Below are 13,147 nucleotides of genomic sequence, written 5' to 3'. Positions count from 1 at the left end.
GCGGGGCCGCGGGGGGGCGGGGCCGGGGCGGGGCGTTGCCATGGGAGCGGCAGAGTGAGTGACGGGCGAGGCGGAAGCGGCCGGGCGGCCATGGGGGGCTCAGCCAGCCTGCTCCCCCGGGAGGCGCTGGGCGAGTACCAGGTGCGAGGGGACCGGGGCCGGGACGGGAGGAGCGGGGCCGGGGAGTCCCGGGGGTGGAGGGCTCTCGGCCGGGGGAACGGGACGGGACGGGAAGTGACGGGGGAGCCCCGAGGCCAAGGGCCGCTGGAGCTGGGGGTGCCCCGGGCCGGGCCCCGTGCTGATCTCTGCTCTCCCCGCAGGAGCTGACGTTCCTGACCAAGCAGGAGATCCTGCTGTAAGTACGGCCACGGCCCCACCGGGATGGGGGTACTGGCCTTGGGCCCCGCCAGGACGGGGGTGCTGGCCCTGAGTCCACTACCGAGAGGGGGTGCTGGCTCCGGGACCCCCATACTCACAGGGCCAGCCCCCTCCCCTCAGTCTCCAGGAGGGGGTTTGCCCCTGGCTTGGGGGTGCAGAGGGCCCCGGCCCTGCTGGGGGTTCCCTTCTGCTGAGCAGGAGACGGGAGGTGCCCATCCCAGGCCGGGACCGGGGAGCAAAGGGCAGGGGCCTGGCCGGTGACGCCCTGCAGGGCATTGGCCCCGAGTTGGCTTATCCCCCTTTGCGGTCCCAGCCCTCTGGGGGGGACAGGCTGGCTCCTCTCCCCCACTGCTGGCTGTTGGGGTCCCGGGAGCTGGTCCGGAGGCCCTGCCTGTGTGGGACCACCCGGGCCAGCACACTCCTGACCGGGCCAGCTCCGCTCACAGCTGGCAGGGAGCTGTGGGAAACGGGCTGTCTGCCTCTGTGCCGCGCTGGGAAGAGCTGCCGGCGCTGCCCGTGCCCAGAGGGGCTGCCTCCCGCGCCCCTCACGCCACAGAGCGTCTCTTGTTCTTGCCTCTTCAAGTGCCTACAAGAGGTTCAGTGAACTGCTGCCAAAGGAGGAGAGGGAGAATGCCTGCTCCGCGCGGGTTCCCAAGAGCCAGATCCTGACGTTGCCTGAGCTGCGGGTAGGGAGCCTGGCAGAGAGCGGGACGCGCTGCTGCTGCCCGGGTCGGGGCGTGTTTGGGCAGGGCCCTGTTTGCCCGCCGTGGCCCTTGCGGTGCCGCTGCTCTGCCCTCACCCTGCTGCTGCTCCGGCAGTCACCTGGGGAAGCTGTTCACTTACCGCACGTCAGCTGTGCCAACAAACAGCTTCCTCGTCCCTGCCGTGCCACGGAGGATCCTGGAGATCCTTGCACTGCAGGGCTGCTGTCCCGGGGAGGCACTGGGCCGGCAGGGTCACGCTGCGTGTGGCAGACCCATGGCAGAGTGCTAGGGTCAGCACCAGCCTGTGGCTGGTGTTTGCCGCGAGGTAGCCAGCCCAGCCCTGCCCCGAGCCATTCCTGTGTTGGCAGGCAAACCCCTTCCAGCACCGGATCTGCCAGGTGTTCTCCACCTCAGGGAATGGGGATGACAGCATGTCCTTTGAAGACTTCCTTGATATGCTGAGCGTCTTCAGCGACTCCGCTACCTTGGACATCAAATCCCACTACGCCTTCCGCATCTTTGGTGAGGCTGGGGTGGGTGCTGTGTCCTGGGGTCCCCGCACCTTGTGGGGAGCCGATGCAAATCTTTGTTCAGAGCACTGGCAGTGCCCTCGAGGCACCCATAGGGATGGTGGCTTTAGGAATTCCCTGTAGGAACCGCTGGTTTGGCATGATGACATGCACTGGGAGGTGTGACACGGAGCCTGCTGTGTCCTCAGGTCACCCAGGCCCTCTCCTCGCCTGGGTGCTCGTCACTCACTGGGGTCACTGTGGCCCTGTCAAAACGTAACTTTCTTCTCCCCATAGACTTTGACGAGGATGGGACCCTGGACAGAAGTGACCTGGAGAAGCTGGTGGACTGTCTGACGGGAAAAGGCGAGGAGTCCCGGCTGAGCAATGCGGAGATGGAGCAGCTCATCCAAAATGTGAGGCCCATCAGGCTGGGCACGGGCCGCTGCAGGTTCCTGGCCCTGCAGAGCTCACCGCTCGCCTTTCCCTCCCCCAGATCCTGGAGGAGTCCGACATCGACAAGGACGGCACCATCAACCTCTCCGAGTTCCAGCACGTCATCTCCCGCTCTCCAGACTTTGTCAGGTACAATGTTCTCCAGTTGCACCGCTTGTCCTGGGGGGGCCTTTCTGGGCGGTTCTCTGGCGTTGGGGCAGAGCTCTGGGTGGTAGTGGGGCAGGGCTACCCCGTACGAGGGAACCGCGTCCTGCATGAGCTCTGCAAGAGCCTCTCCCGCACGGGGTGACGCTGCTTCCTTAAACACAGGGCACAAACCCTGTGTGCATGATCCAGTGAGGAGGCACAGAACGTGTTGTGTCTCTTGCAGCTCCTTCAAGATCGTCCTGTGAGAGCCCCGCGGCTCTCCAGAACTGCTCCCCCGGCTACAGCAGCTCCCTGTGGTCTCAGATGTTCACCTCTTTCAGCAGCAGAGTGGCTGAGGCCCCTGATCCTCATCAGCCTGGTGGTGCCACACAGTGCCTTAGGCAGGACCCCCTCCTGCTCCCCATTCCCCCCGAGTGGGGCCTGGGAAAGCTGCCTCACCAGCAGCCCCAGCCATGTCTGCCCTCCCAGGGTGGGATTTTAACTCCTGATGCAAACCAAGAGCAGCTCTGGGGGCAGAGGGGGCCACCCTGCACCACAGACAGCCCCCCTCTGCCCTCACTACCAATTGGTGCCTTCACTGGTGGGCAGGGAGCTACCTCCCCCCACCAAGCCCCTGCCTGGCTCTCCCGTCTTCCCGGGGGCCTCCCTGCTGCAACATGGGTCCCTTTCTCAAAGCAATAATCCAAACAAGGTCCATTTCTCAAAGCAATACCCCAAATGTGGGTCCATTTCTCAGAGAAATACCCCAAAACGTGGGTCTGTTTCTCAAAGCAATAATCCAAAGGAAGGTCCCTTTCTCAAAGCAATAACTCAAACGGTGGATCTGCTTCCCAAAGCGATACCCCAAACGAGGGTCTGTTTCTTAAACCAATACCCCAAATACGGAGCTGTTTCTTGAAGCAATAATTCAAACGTGCATCTGTTTCCCAAAGCAGTACCCCAGGTGGCACCACAGATGTGCCACCCCCGCAGCAGAGCTGTCCCCCCATGGCTGTGGAGGATGCAGGACATCTTCTATTGAGGCATCGCAGCCGGCTGACCCCACGCTGCCTCGGCACGGACCCCCCTGGGGGCTGCTCTCCTTTTCCTCCTCCTCCTCTCCTCTCTGCCCCTGCTCTGGCTCTGGCCTCTTCCTTCCCCTGCTCCTGCGAGGACACAAATAAAGGGCTCTGGTTTCACCCTCCGCTCTGGGACGCCTTTGTCTGGCTGCGGGGGCCACGCGGTGGGAGCGGTGCCATGCGGGGTGCTGGGGACACGGCCTCCTGCCAGGCCCCTCTGCTCGCTCGCCAGCCGCCGCTCCGGGGGACGGGTCCCACGTCCCGCTCGGTGACAGCCCTTTCCGCGGGCAACCTCCCTCCTCCAAACCCGGGGACTGTTCTCAGCGGCACAAAGAGCTCTGCTCTCCGGAGAGAGGCACAAAGGGAAATCCAGGGCAGGCGAGCAGCTACCTTTGCTGCGGGCAGCGACGGAGCCTTTTGTGTCTGTTCATCCATCAGGCTTCGCCCTGGCCGGCTGCCAGTCACGGCCAGTGGCCCTGCCTGGGCTTCCCAGCGAGCCCCCGGACCCCCCGGCAGCACTCCCACCCCCCCAGCAAGGCTCCTCCGTGCCGGAGCCGCTCTGCGAGGGGATGCTGGGGCTGTGGCACCACATGCCGGGGCCGGTGCAGTTCCCGGTGCAGTGCCCGGGGTCTCGCTCACCCGTTCTGGGGCCGTCGGCTCTCCCGGGGCGCCGGTGCAGCTGTTTCTCACGTCCCGGCTCCTGGCTGTGCCGGCCCTTCCAGCTCGGCCTCCCGGGGGGCCAATGGTATCTGCCTGCTGCGGCCTGTGCCCCTGCGGCCCCGGGGGCCATGTCTGCTGGCACAGCACCAGCCAACGCCTCCGGTGGCTTTTTTGATGTCCCAGAACAGGCTGGGCAGGAAGCTGGGTGCGCTGGTCCAGCCGGGAGCGAGGCAGCGCCGGTGCCGGGGGGATTGGCCTGTCCCGACACGCCAGCTCGGAGTGGAACCCATGGCTTCCCCCCGCCCCGTGCCCACGCTGCCGGCGCTTCCCAGGCAGGAGGGATCACGAAAGGCGCAGGATCGTGATTCAGGCAGGACCCGGGCATGAGCCATCATGAAGCTGGCTCCTGCTGGGAAAGCAGCGGGGAGTCTGCCTGCAGCTCAGTGGGACAGGGACAAGGACCTGCCGGTCCCCCAGGCTGGCAGCGGGGTCCTACCTGCAGCACAAGACTGTGGTCCTGGGAAATCACAGCATGGTTTGGGTTGGAAGGGACCGTGAAGCCCCCCCAGTGCCCTGCAGGGTGAGAGTGGGTGGTGTGTTTGGTTCTCTCCTGACCACCCTCCTGCTCTAGAGGAAAGCAAGTGATCCGAGTCATTACACCAACTGTGGGGGCAACCTGCTCAAAGAAGAAAAGCAGCACGTAAAGCTGTGGAAGGTACTTGCTAAGGTAGGTCCAGCCCTGCAGAAGAAGCTGTAGAATCATAGAATGGTTAGAGTTAGAAGGGACCTTAAAGCCCCCCCAGTGCCACCCCCTGCCCTGGGCAGGGACACCTCCCACCACACCAGGTTGCTCCAAGCCCCCTCTAACCTGCCCTCGAACCCCTCCAGGGATGGGGCAGCCACAGCTTCTCTGGCCAACCTGGGCCAGGCTCTCACCACCCTCACACCAAACAAGTTCTTCCCCACATCTCAGCTCCATCTCTCCTCTTTCAGGGTCAAACCTTTCCCCCTCCTCCTAGGGCTCCCCTCCCTGATCCAGAGTCCCCCCCCAGCTTTCCTGGAGCCCCTTTAGGGACTGGAAGGGGCTCTGAGGTCTCCCCGGAGCCTTCTCTTCTCCAGGCTGAACCCCCCAACTCTCTCAGCCTGTTCTCATAGGAAAGGGGCTGTCACAGCCCCTCTCCTGCCAGAGGCTGCCCCGCTCCCAGCCCCAGGCACCCACTTTTCTTCTTCCCAGTCACCTCTGTTTCTTGGGGTGCTGGGACAGCATCCAACCCCCACCGCGGGGGTCACTCTGGTCACCCCAGACTTTCCACCACAGCACACATCTCCATGCATGGTCCCAACACAGCCAGCTGCTGCCCAATCTTGCTGCCTTGGATGCACAAGACCCTGAGAGTGGGGTCACAGGGACCTTCTGGCACCAGCCCTGGGCAACATCACAGCGAGGAGCCTCGTCTGCCCCAGCCCAACACTTGGCCAAGCATACAGGGACCTTGGGACCACCAGCACAACCCTCCAGCCCCATCCATCCATTCATCCCTGCCTGGGCAAGGAGCAGCTGAACACAGGAAGGTTTTCCCCAAGACTTGTAGTGTGAGCCCGACTCGGTTCCTCTCCATGGGGCATCCAGACGGTCCCCTGTCCCTGGGAAGGTGCCCAGCCCCGCAGCTGCACACACGCGTACAAAGGAGACACCTGGACTTTATATAAAAACCACAGACGTTTCAGCACACGCACGTGGGGATGCGGCGGCGAGCGGCTGCCCGGCCCGGTGCAGGGCGAGCGCCGCCCCCGGCTCCCTCCCCGGGACACGATTCACATTTTCAACGTATTAAAAACGATCCAAGCACAGACACACAGCACATGCCGCCGGGTCACCGCGCCGGCACCGCCCGGCCACACGCGTGGCTCCGGGTCCCGCACTGGGACATCACAGTGAGTCGGGGCGCAGGGGGGGCTGCGGCCGCCCCCTCCCGCCCTCTGCATAGAGGGGGCCGGGGCCCCGCGGAGCCGGCAGCCTGAGCCAGGCACCATGTCCATCCCTGTGGGGAAAGTCCTGCACATCCCTGGAAGGCACGCAGCACCCCTCTGGTCCCAAGCCGCCAGCACCGTCCCAAGGAGCGGGGCCGGAGCAGCGGAGGTGATGCCCGGAGAGGTCCCCGGGGAACCGAGCCCCCACGGGACGAGGTGGGACCGGCCCTGCCGGCTGGGTGGGTGGGTGGGTGCCGTAGCGGGGCGCGGGCTCCGGGCATGCACACACAGACAACACGGACCCTAGCCGCGGCGCCGCGGTCCGGTGAGGCTCAGCAGAGCAGAGGGCTCGGGCTCTCCTCCCTGTCACACCACCGAGTCCTGGATCTCGGAGCCCAGGCGCACCCGGGGTCTTTGGCAGGCGGGAGACACCTCCACGAAGCTGTCCCGGACGTGGAGGGGCCTCTTCTCCGATTCGGAGAAGGCGCGTGGGGGGCCCGGGGGCTCATGCACGGGGGTGCTGACAATGTAGTTGTCCTGCAGGGCCTGGTAGCCTTTGTGCTCGGGCACGGTGCTGGGCAGGCTGCTGCCATTCAGGGGGAGGCTCTCCACTGGCTTGCGGGGCGGCTTCTGGTGCCGGCCGGGGTCGCCGGGCTCCAGCAAGGCTTTCATGCCGTCGCGGTGCCGGTGCAGGAGGAAAAGGACCAGCACGAGGACGGCGGTGACAAAGAGCACGCACATCACCAGGAATTCAGTCCAGTAGGTCTTGCCGTCCAGCCGGGCCGCGGCACTGCCCACCGCGGAGGTGCTCCGGGAGGTGCTGACGGTCTCCAGGGCATCCCGGCCGCTGGGTGTCTTCCTGGCAGTGTCCAGCGGCCCATGGACTGGCTCCTGCACACTCACGCAGTAGTTGGCCATCAGCTTGTGGAAGCCTTCCTCCAGCGACCAGCACTCGTAGGTGCCCGCCCGCTCGGGGCTGCCCACCAGGATGAGGGCCCCGTCGGGCAGCACCAGGTAGGAGGCGTTGACGGGCGCCCCACGGTGCAGCCATTGCCGTGAGGCCAGGTTGGAGAGGAGCTGGCAGGGCAGCGGCCGCACCGCGTTGGACGGCATCTGGATCTGCTGGCATGGGGAGGCCAAGGCTGCGGGGAGACAACCCATGGGGACATCAGTGAGGCTAAGGGGACCCCAGAGCCCTCGGAACACCCTGGGCTATCGGTGGCCCCAGCGCCGAGGTCAGAACGGGCAGAAGCTCACCTGGGGGCAGGAAGATGCGGGGTCGGAGCCGGGAGGTGTTGGTGAGCTGGCAGAGCCGCTCCGTGTCAGCGTCCTCGATGTCCTGCGCCCAGAGCCTGGGGACAGAGAGGAGTCAGGGCGGCAGGGGGTGGCGGGGGACAGGGGTACAGAGAGAGGGTGCAGCACTTACTCGGGGTGCGCTGGGGGGTGCGGGGTGGTCCTGCGGCAGGCGCCCCGGCTCCATGCGCAGAAGGGGTCCCGCGCCAGCACGCACTCCCCACAGCTGCGGTACAGGCTGCAGTTGGCGAAGGGCACCTGCGCCACCGCCGTGTAGGTGGCTGCATACACCAGGCCCTGTGGGAGTGGGCACAGTGGGGTCAGTGGCTGGGCCCTGCACACCCCTGTCCCCCAGCCCACCAACACGACCTGCCCCCTCGCCCCCAGCATCCCCGCCTCCTCGCCCCAACCCCGGTGCCCCCGTGCCCGGTTCCTGCCTGGTCATGGTCCAGCAGCAGCTGGAGAACGGGCTGGCCGGCAGGGAAGAGGTGGATCTCCTCAATGATGTGCACCCCGTGGTTCACACGCACAGCCTTGTGCAACCGGCCGTCATCTGCAAACACAAGGGCCATCCTGAGCGGGGCGGGGGGCGGGCAGCGCACTGGCACCCCCTCCCACTGGCACCCCCTCCCACCGGCACCCACCCCGGAACCCCCTCCCGCCAGCAGCTCCCGGTGGCACCCACCCGTGCCCAGGAAGAGGACATCGTAGGTGCTGTGGAGGCCCTGGGCGCGGTGGACGCCGATCTGCTGGTAGCGCAGGCGGCTCTGCAGCAGCAGGGGCTGGCTGCGCACCGGGCTGTCCATCAGGAAGTGGTCCTTGATGAAGTTCAGCACCCGGTCCGGCATCTGCAGGGACGAGTTGATCTTCAGGTGCCGCGTGTGGCTGGTGATGCACTGGGGAGAGATGAAGGGGCTGGGCTGGGGCACGGGACAGCAGGCGGCCGTGCCACCGCAGCCGCCAGGAATGGGAGACCAGGAGGGGCTGCCCCGAGACCCACAGCCAGGCGGGCGCTGAGGAGGCACTTACCGTGCCCGGCCGCGGCTCCGGCACGGGGCCGGTGTCCGTGTACCACTGCTGCGTCTCGCGGTTCACCTCCTTGTAGAGCCCGCCGAAGGCGTGCTGCACGCTGCGCATGGGGAAGGCGCACACGGCCGAGCTGCCCCCGCCGCCCTTGTTCCTGGTGGGGGAAGAGGCCAAACCCACGGCAAGATCAGGCTCCCCGGCTCCACCGAGCCCCCTGAGCCCCCCCAGCAACCAGAGTGTGGCCAGAGCCAACCCACACCTCCCCCAACCCCCCCCGCGGGGCTGCAGGCAGCACTCCCGGGTCCCCACACCATGCCCCCCACATGCTGCTTACCACTGGGAGGTGAAGACCCCGTAGAAGAGCGTCTCCCTCCAGCGCAGCTCCCCTGGGGTGAGCACGAAGACGTCCTGCAGCACGTTGAAGGGGAAGCCGTCCTCGGGGTGGGAGCAAAGCAGCTGTGCCTTCAGGAAGGTGGTCCACCGCCGCTGCAGCACGCGCTCCCCGCCCTGGTCCCCCTGCACGGCACAGCGGGTCAGGGCATGGCACCACGGCCACCGGGAGCCCCCTGGGGCTGGGTGAGCACAGCAGGGGTCTGCCCGTCCGTGCAGCAGTGCCCAGGCCCAGGGGAGCAGCCCCAGTGTCAGGGAGCGAAGCAGCGTGCCCAGGGCAAGAGAAACACGACCCAAGAGCAGGATGGGGCTTGTGTCCCCTGTGGCGAGGGAGCAGAGATGGGAAGGGTCGCTGCCGCCAACACGGCCAGCAGGAGGAATGGGCTCGAGCCACAGCCCTGGGCTGGGCACTGCAGAGCCGTAACTGCCTCAGAGGGGTCTCCCGTGGGCACTGGTCACCTCCAGGTGTCCAGGAACCCAGGGATGGAGATGTGCAGGGTGGTCCCACATCCCCCCCGGCACCCCACTGCCCTGTGCCCACCTTGCACACACGCGCGATGCGGGAGACGATGGTGTTCTCAAAGTAGTCGAACTCCTTGCCCGTCTCGCTGAAGAAGAAGTAGACCTTGTCGTCGTCACCCTCGGGGTTGCCGGCGGGCAAGCTCTCCCTCAGGTAGGCTGAGCCCACGAAGACTGGGTCTGGGGACACGGGCACCCTCAGCATCGCCCACCCGAGACGGAGACCCCGATGCCCCATGCCAGCCCCAGCTCTCACCCTGCAGCCAGTTGAGGGAGTTCTCCGTTTTGAGGGCGATGCGGCTCTCCTGGCTGCGGTAGATGGTCGGCTCGTTGCCCTGGAAGTTGCTGACAGTCCCGGCGTAGAGCTCGCCGTCTGCCAAAGAGACGCTCCCGCTGAGACCCGGCACACGCCGCCCGGCACAGCCCCCCCTGACCCCCCGCAGGGGTCCACGTCAGCCCGGCCCCAGTTCAGCCCAGCTGAGCTGCCGGGCGCTGCGGAGACAGCGAGGGTCCCGGGGTGGCCTTACCGACCATGACGGCCGTGGACCGGTACTCGGGGTCGAAGGGGCAGCGTCCCTTCCCGTCCTCCAGCAGCACCTTCCCCGAGGCGTCACGCTCCAGGCTGAAGTGCTGCACGTTCTGCAATAGGACCAGACCGTGAGGCGGCAGCACCGCCAGCGCCCGGGACCCCTGAGGGTCCCCCCGCAGGACCAGTGGCCCCCTGCCCCGCTCCCCATGCTCACAATGTAGGCGCAGGCTGGGCTGAAGGCACAGGTCCCGCAGGTGTAGAGGTGGGTGCTGTTCAGCCGCAGCAGCATCTTGATGTAGTTGTGACAGTCTCTCTGCAGGGGCGAGAGGACCCGGCTCAGCCCCCCTGCCCGCGGGCACCCTGGCACGGGGCACTGCCAGCCCCCACTGCAGCCCCCCACCACCTGCCAGCAGCGGGGCTCACCTGGGGGTCCTTGCCCTTGAACACGCACTGCCTCTTCTTCTCCTCATCTGCGCTCCAGGGCAGCTGCAGGGAGGGGACGGTCATCAGGAGCCCCCTGGCACTGGCTGGTCCCACCTGCCACCCCTCTGGGGCTGGCAGAGCTCGTCCCCTCAACATCCCTGTCCCCCCCATCCCTGTCGGGCTGGCCCAAGCACTCTGTGCCCAGGACAGTCAGGGCAGCTGCCTTCGCACTGGCCCAACTGGCTCCCGAATGTGCTGCGGCTCACACAGACCCCAAAGGAGCACCGGGGAGGGGACCCCTTGCACCGGAGCTCACTTGATGTCCCCTTCTCTCCCTGCAGCCCAGCTCCAGGGGCTCCGCAGTCCCTTGGGGGGCCTTGCCCCCCTCCCAAGGGCTCACCCTTCGAGCCGGCGCCCCGGGCTGGAAGTGGCTGGTGTTGAGGGCCAGGAGCAGCTCGCGTGCCCCCAGGTAGAGGGTGCCGCCGTCGGGGCTCAGCAGCAGGGCCGTGTAGTTGGACACGCCAGGCACCTCGAACCGCTGCACGACGCGCTCAGCCGAGTCTGGGGAGGGAGAGGGACGGCATCAGCCCCAGGCAGCCCGTGCGGGGCAGCACCTGATCCCCCCAGGGTCCCCGCCGTGCCTCCCCCATGGAGCTGTGGGGCCAGACCCGGCTCTCCCCACGGGCACCGCAGTGAACCCTGCTCATCCACGACAGCGCCCGAGGGCAGCACCAGCCACTGCCTTGTCCCGGCCCCCGGGGACAGCCCCGGGACACGCCGCAGCAGCCCTGACCAAGCCAGGTCTGTGCCCGCCCAGACGCACGCAGCCCCCGGGGTCAGCCCCGCGGCACGGGTGGCCCAGCCCGGCCCCGTGGGGACACCGAGCCCGTGGTGGGGAGGGTGTCTGCTTCCTTCCCCCAGTGGCTGCTGGTGCTGGGTGCTGAGACCAGCTGCCCCCCCGGCCCACGGGGCAGCCCCGGCAGCTGCCGGTGCCAGCCGCCGGTGCAGAGGCTGTGGCTGAGTCACGGAGCACCGGAGCCGTCCCGTGTGGGTGGCCTGGCCCCGGAAGCCCTTCCTCTCCCGCAGCCGCTCTGAATCAGGCGGGCCTGGCTGTGTCAGCGGGACACGTCGGGCTGACTCACCCTGCCAACTCCCTCACCCCTGACCCCCAGTGCCCCAGGGATGCCCTGACCTTTCCCGACCCCCTGCCCGCTCCCAGATCCCCGCCAGGATGGTCCTGGGGACCCCCCTCGGTGTAAGCCAGAGAGAGGGATGGAGGTGCTGCGGTGCCAGCAGCACTGCAGGGCTGGACCCTGCCCCTCTGTCCCTCCCCTGTCACTCCAAGAGCCCCACTGCCACTGGATGGGGTGGCATCCCCTCCGTCCCTGCGGGGCTCCGCTGGCCCCCAGCCCAGCACCCGCCCCGGCTCTCCCGCAGCAGCGCAGAGGGAAGGATGCTGATACCCCCCCCAGGGCATCCCCCCATGTGGGGTACGTGCCCCAGCACCAGGGGGATGCTGCCCATGGCGGGCAGGGCCCAGTGCAGGCAGTGGGGGGCAGTGGGGGCCCCCGCAGAGCTGTCCTGGCCGGGGAGCTGCGGGAGCCTGTGCCGGCTGCCAGGAGACCTGTTAGGACAAGACCTGCTTCTTCCAGACAAACCTGCTGGAGGCACATCCAGTGCTTCCAGGGGAGCAGCTCGCCAGCTCCTCCCTCCCACCAGCCGCAAGCGGCCATGCTCCCCAGGAGCCACCGCTGGCCACACGTCGCTGCCCACAGAGTGGCCGTCCCGTGCTCCCCGCCAGGCTCCCCGTGGCAGCGCTGGGGGTCCAGGTCAGGACCCCCAGGTGCTGCCCATGAGCCGCAGCCCCCGCAGCCGAAGCAGGCTCTGCAGGCGGGCAGAGCTCGGGCAGAGCTCGGCCAGAACCGGTCCGGGCAGGCAGGGCCAGGCAGCGCGGCACGGTGTGGCACTGCGTGGCACCATGCCGAGCCGGGCCATCCTGCTGGCTCCCAGGCCTCCTCTCCAGCTCGGTGGGTCCCAGATCCGCTGGTGCCACCACAACCATGGCTGGCGGTCACAGGGAGCGTGTGGCGGGGCCACGTCCACGCCGAGGAACCGCAGCACACGGAGCCAGGGAGCGCTCCCAGCTGCCAGAGCCGACCCGGCCCAAACCACTGCACCCTCCCCGGCTGCCCAGCCGGCGGCCAGCACGGGATGGGCTCCACTGGCCAGTGGCAGCTGGATTTAGCCACCTTCTCCTGGCAGCACAGCCAGCCCAGGCACACGTGGGCAGCCCCCACCATGACACAGCCCCAGCACTGGACAATGGAGCCGGGCCCAGCAGCTGCTGCTGCTGCTGAGCCTGAACTGCCCATGGAGGGTGGCCCACTGCTCACCCCCCAGGAGCTCTCTGCAGGGCGAGAGGGGTCTGCAGGACAGGCCCCCCCCACTCGCGAGAGGTTCTGCCTGAGCGGCCTCATGGCTGTCCTTCCCCAGTGCAGCCCCGAGCCCTTCTGGGGCCACGCCACTGATGGGGGCTACAGCGGGTCCCAGAGCAGCCCGGGGCCAGGCACAGCGCAGCAAGGGGCCGTGCAGAGCCCTAGGGACACAGCTGAGAGGGGAGGGGGCCCGCAGGCACCCCGCTGCCCAGACGGGGATGAAAGCACACGGCAGAGCAGGCAGAGTCCCCATGGCAGGCTCACCACATCCCACGCTTGCACAGGATGTGGCTGTTCCCGCTGCCCTGCACCCCTCTGTGCCCCAGACCCGCTCGCACCCTCGGCGTGGGTCCCAACCGAGGGAAGCCTCTTTGCTCTCCAACCACCGTGTGTGCAGCCCCGGGGGTCTGCTCTGTCCAAGCAGCACGTCCCCAGCCCTCGCTGCTGTGCCCCACAGCCCGGGGTGGCCCCGCTGCCCCACGTCCCCCCATGTCCCCGTGGAGCGGGGCCGCCCCAGCCCCACGGCGGGACACGCGCCCCAGCTTGCCGGGCTGGCTGGCAGGGTGTTGTGCAGCCTCAGCACCGACGGTGTCACAAGGCGTTTCCACGCGGGGCCGCCCCGTCCCGCGGCGTGGGGAGCCTGGGGGGG

At 67.7% G+C, this 13,147-nt stretch overlaps 2 protein-coding genes across 2 annotated transcripts; one reads left to right on the top strand and one right to left on the bottom strand.

Annotated features, from left to right (window-relative positions):
- The first annotated feature begins 23 nt into the window (after positions 1-23).
- On the top strand, positions 24-3,377 carry CIB1 (calcium and integrin binding 1). The gene is made up of 7 exons (XM_014952710.1): positions 24-141; positions 321-355; positions 962-1,064; positions 1,451-1,604; positions 1,889-2,007; positions 2,088-2,176; positions 2,418-3,377. The coding sequence occupies exons 1-7, from the start codon at positions 91-93 to the stop codon at positions 2,437-2,439; spliced, it is 573 nt and encodes a 190-aa protein (XP_014808196.1). The 5' UTR covers positions 24-90; the 3' UTR covers positions 2,440-3,377.
- Positions 3,378-5,595: 2,218 nt separating this feature from the next.
- On the bottom strand, positions 5,596-12,125 carry SEMA4B (sema domain, immunoglobulin domain (Ig), transmembrane domain (TM) and short cytoplasmic domain, (semaphorin) 4B). The gene is made up of 14 exons (XM_014952697.1): positions 11,780-12,125; positions 10,464-10,627; positions 10,064-10,126; positions 9,855-9,953; positions 9,639-9,750; positions 9,368-9,484; positions 9,134-9,291; positions 8,537-8,718; positions 8,206-8,356; positions 7,862-8,072; positions 7,614-7,729; positions 7,310-7,473; positions 7,141-7,235; positions 5,596-7,025 (listed from the first exon to the last, which is right to left on the bottom strand). Exons 1-14 carry the CDS (start codon positions 12,123-12,125, stop codon positions 6,250-6,252), a joined length of 2,754 nt encoding a protein of 917 aa, XP_014808183.1. The 3' UTR covers positions 5,596-6,249.
- Positions 12,126-13,147: the final 1,022 nt, after the last annotated feature.

The sequence above is a fragment of the Calidris pugnax genome, unplaced genomic scaffold, assembly GCF_001431845.1.
Source record: "Calidris pugnax isolate Ruff unplaced genomic scaffold, ASM143184v1 scaffold187, whole genome shotgun sequence".
In the NCBI taxonomy this organism is placed as follows: domain Eukaryota; kingdom Metazoa; phylum Chordata; class Aves; order Charadriiformes; family Scolopacidae; genus Calidris; species Calidris pugnax.
The sequence above is the reverse complement of the archived record's forward strand: the minus strand, read 5'-3'. Positions and strand labels throughout refer to the sequence as shown.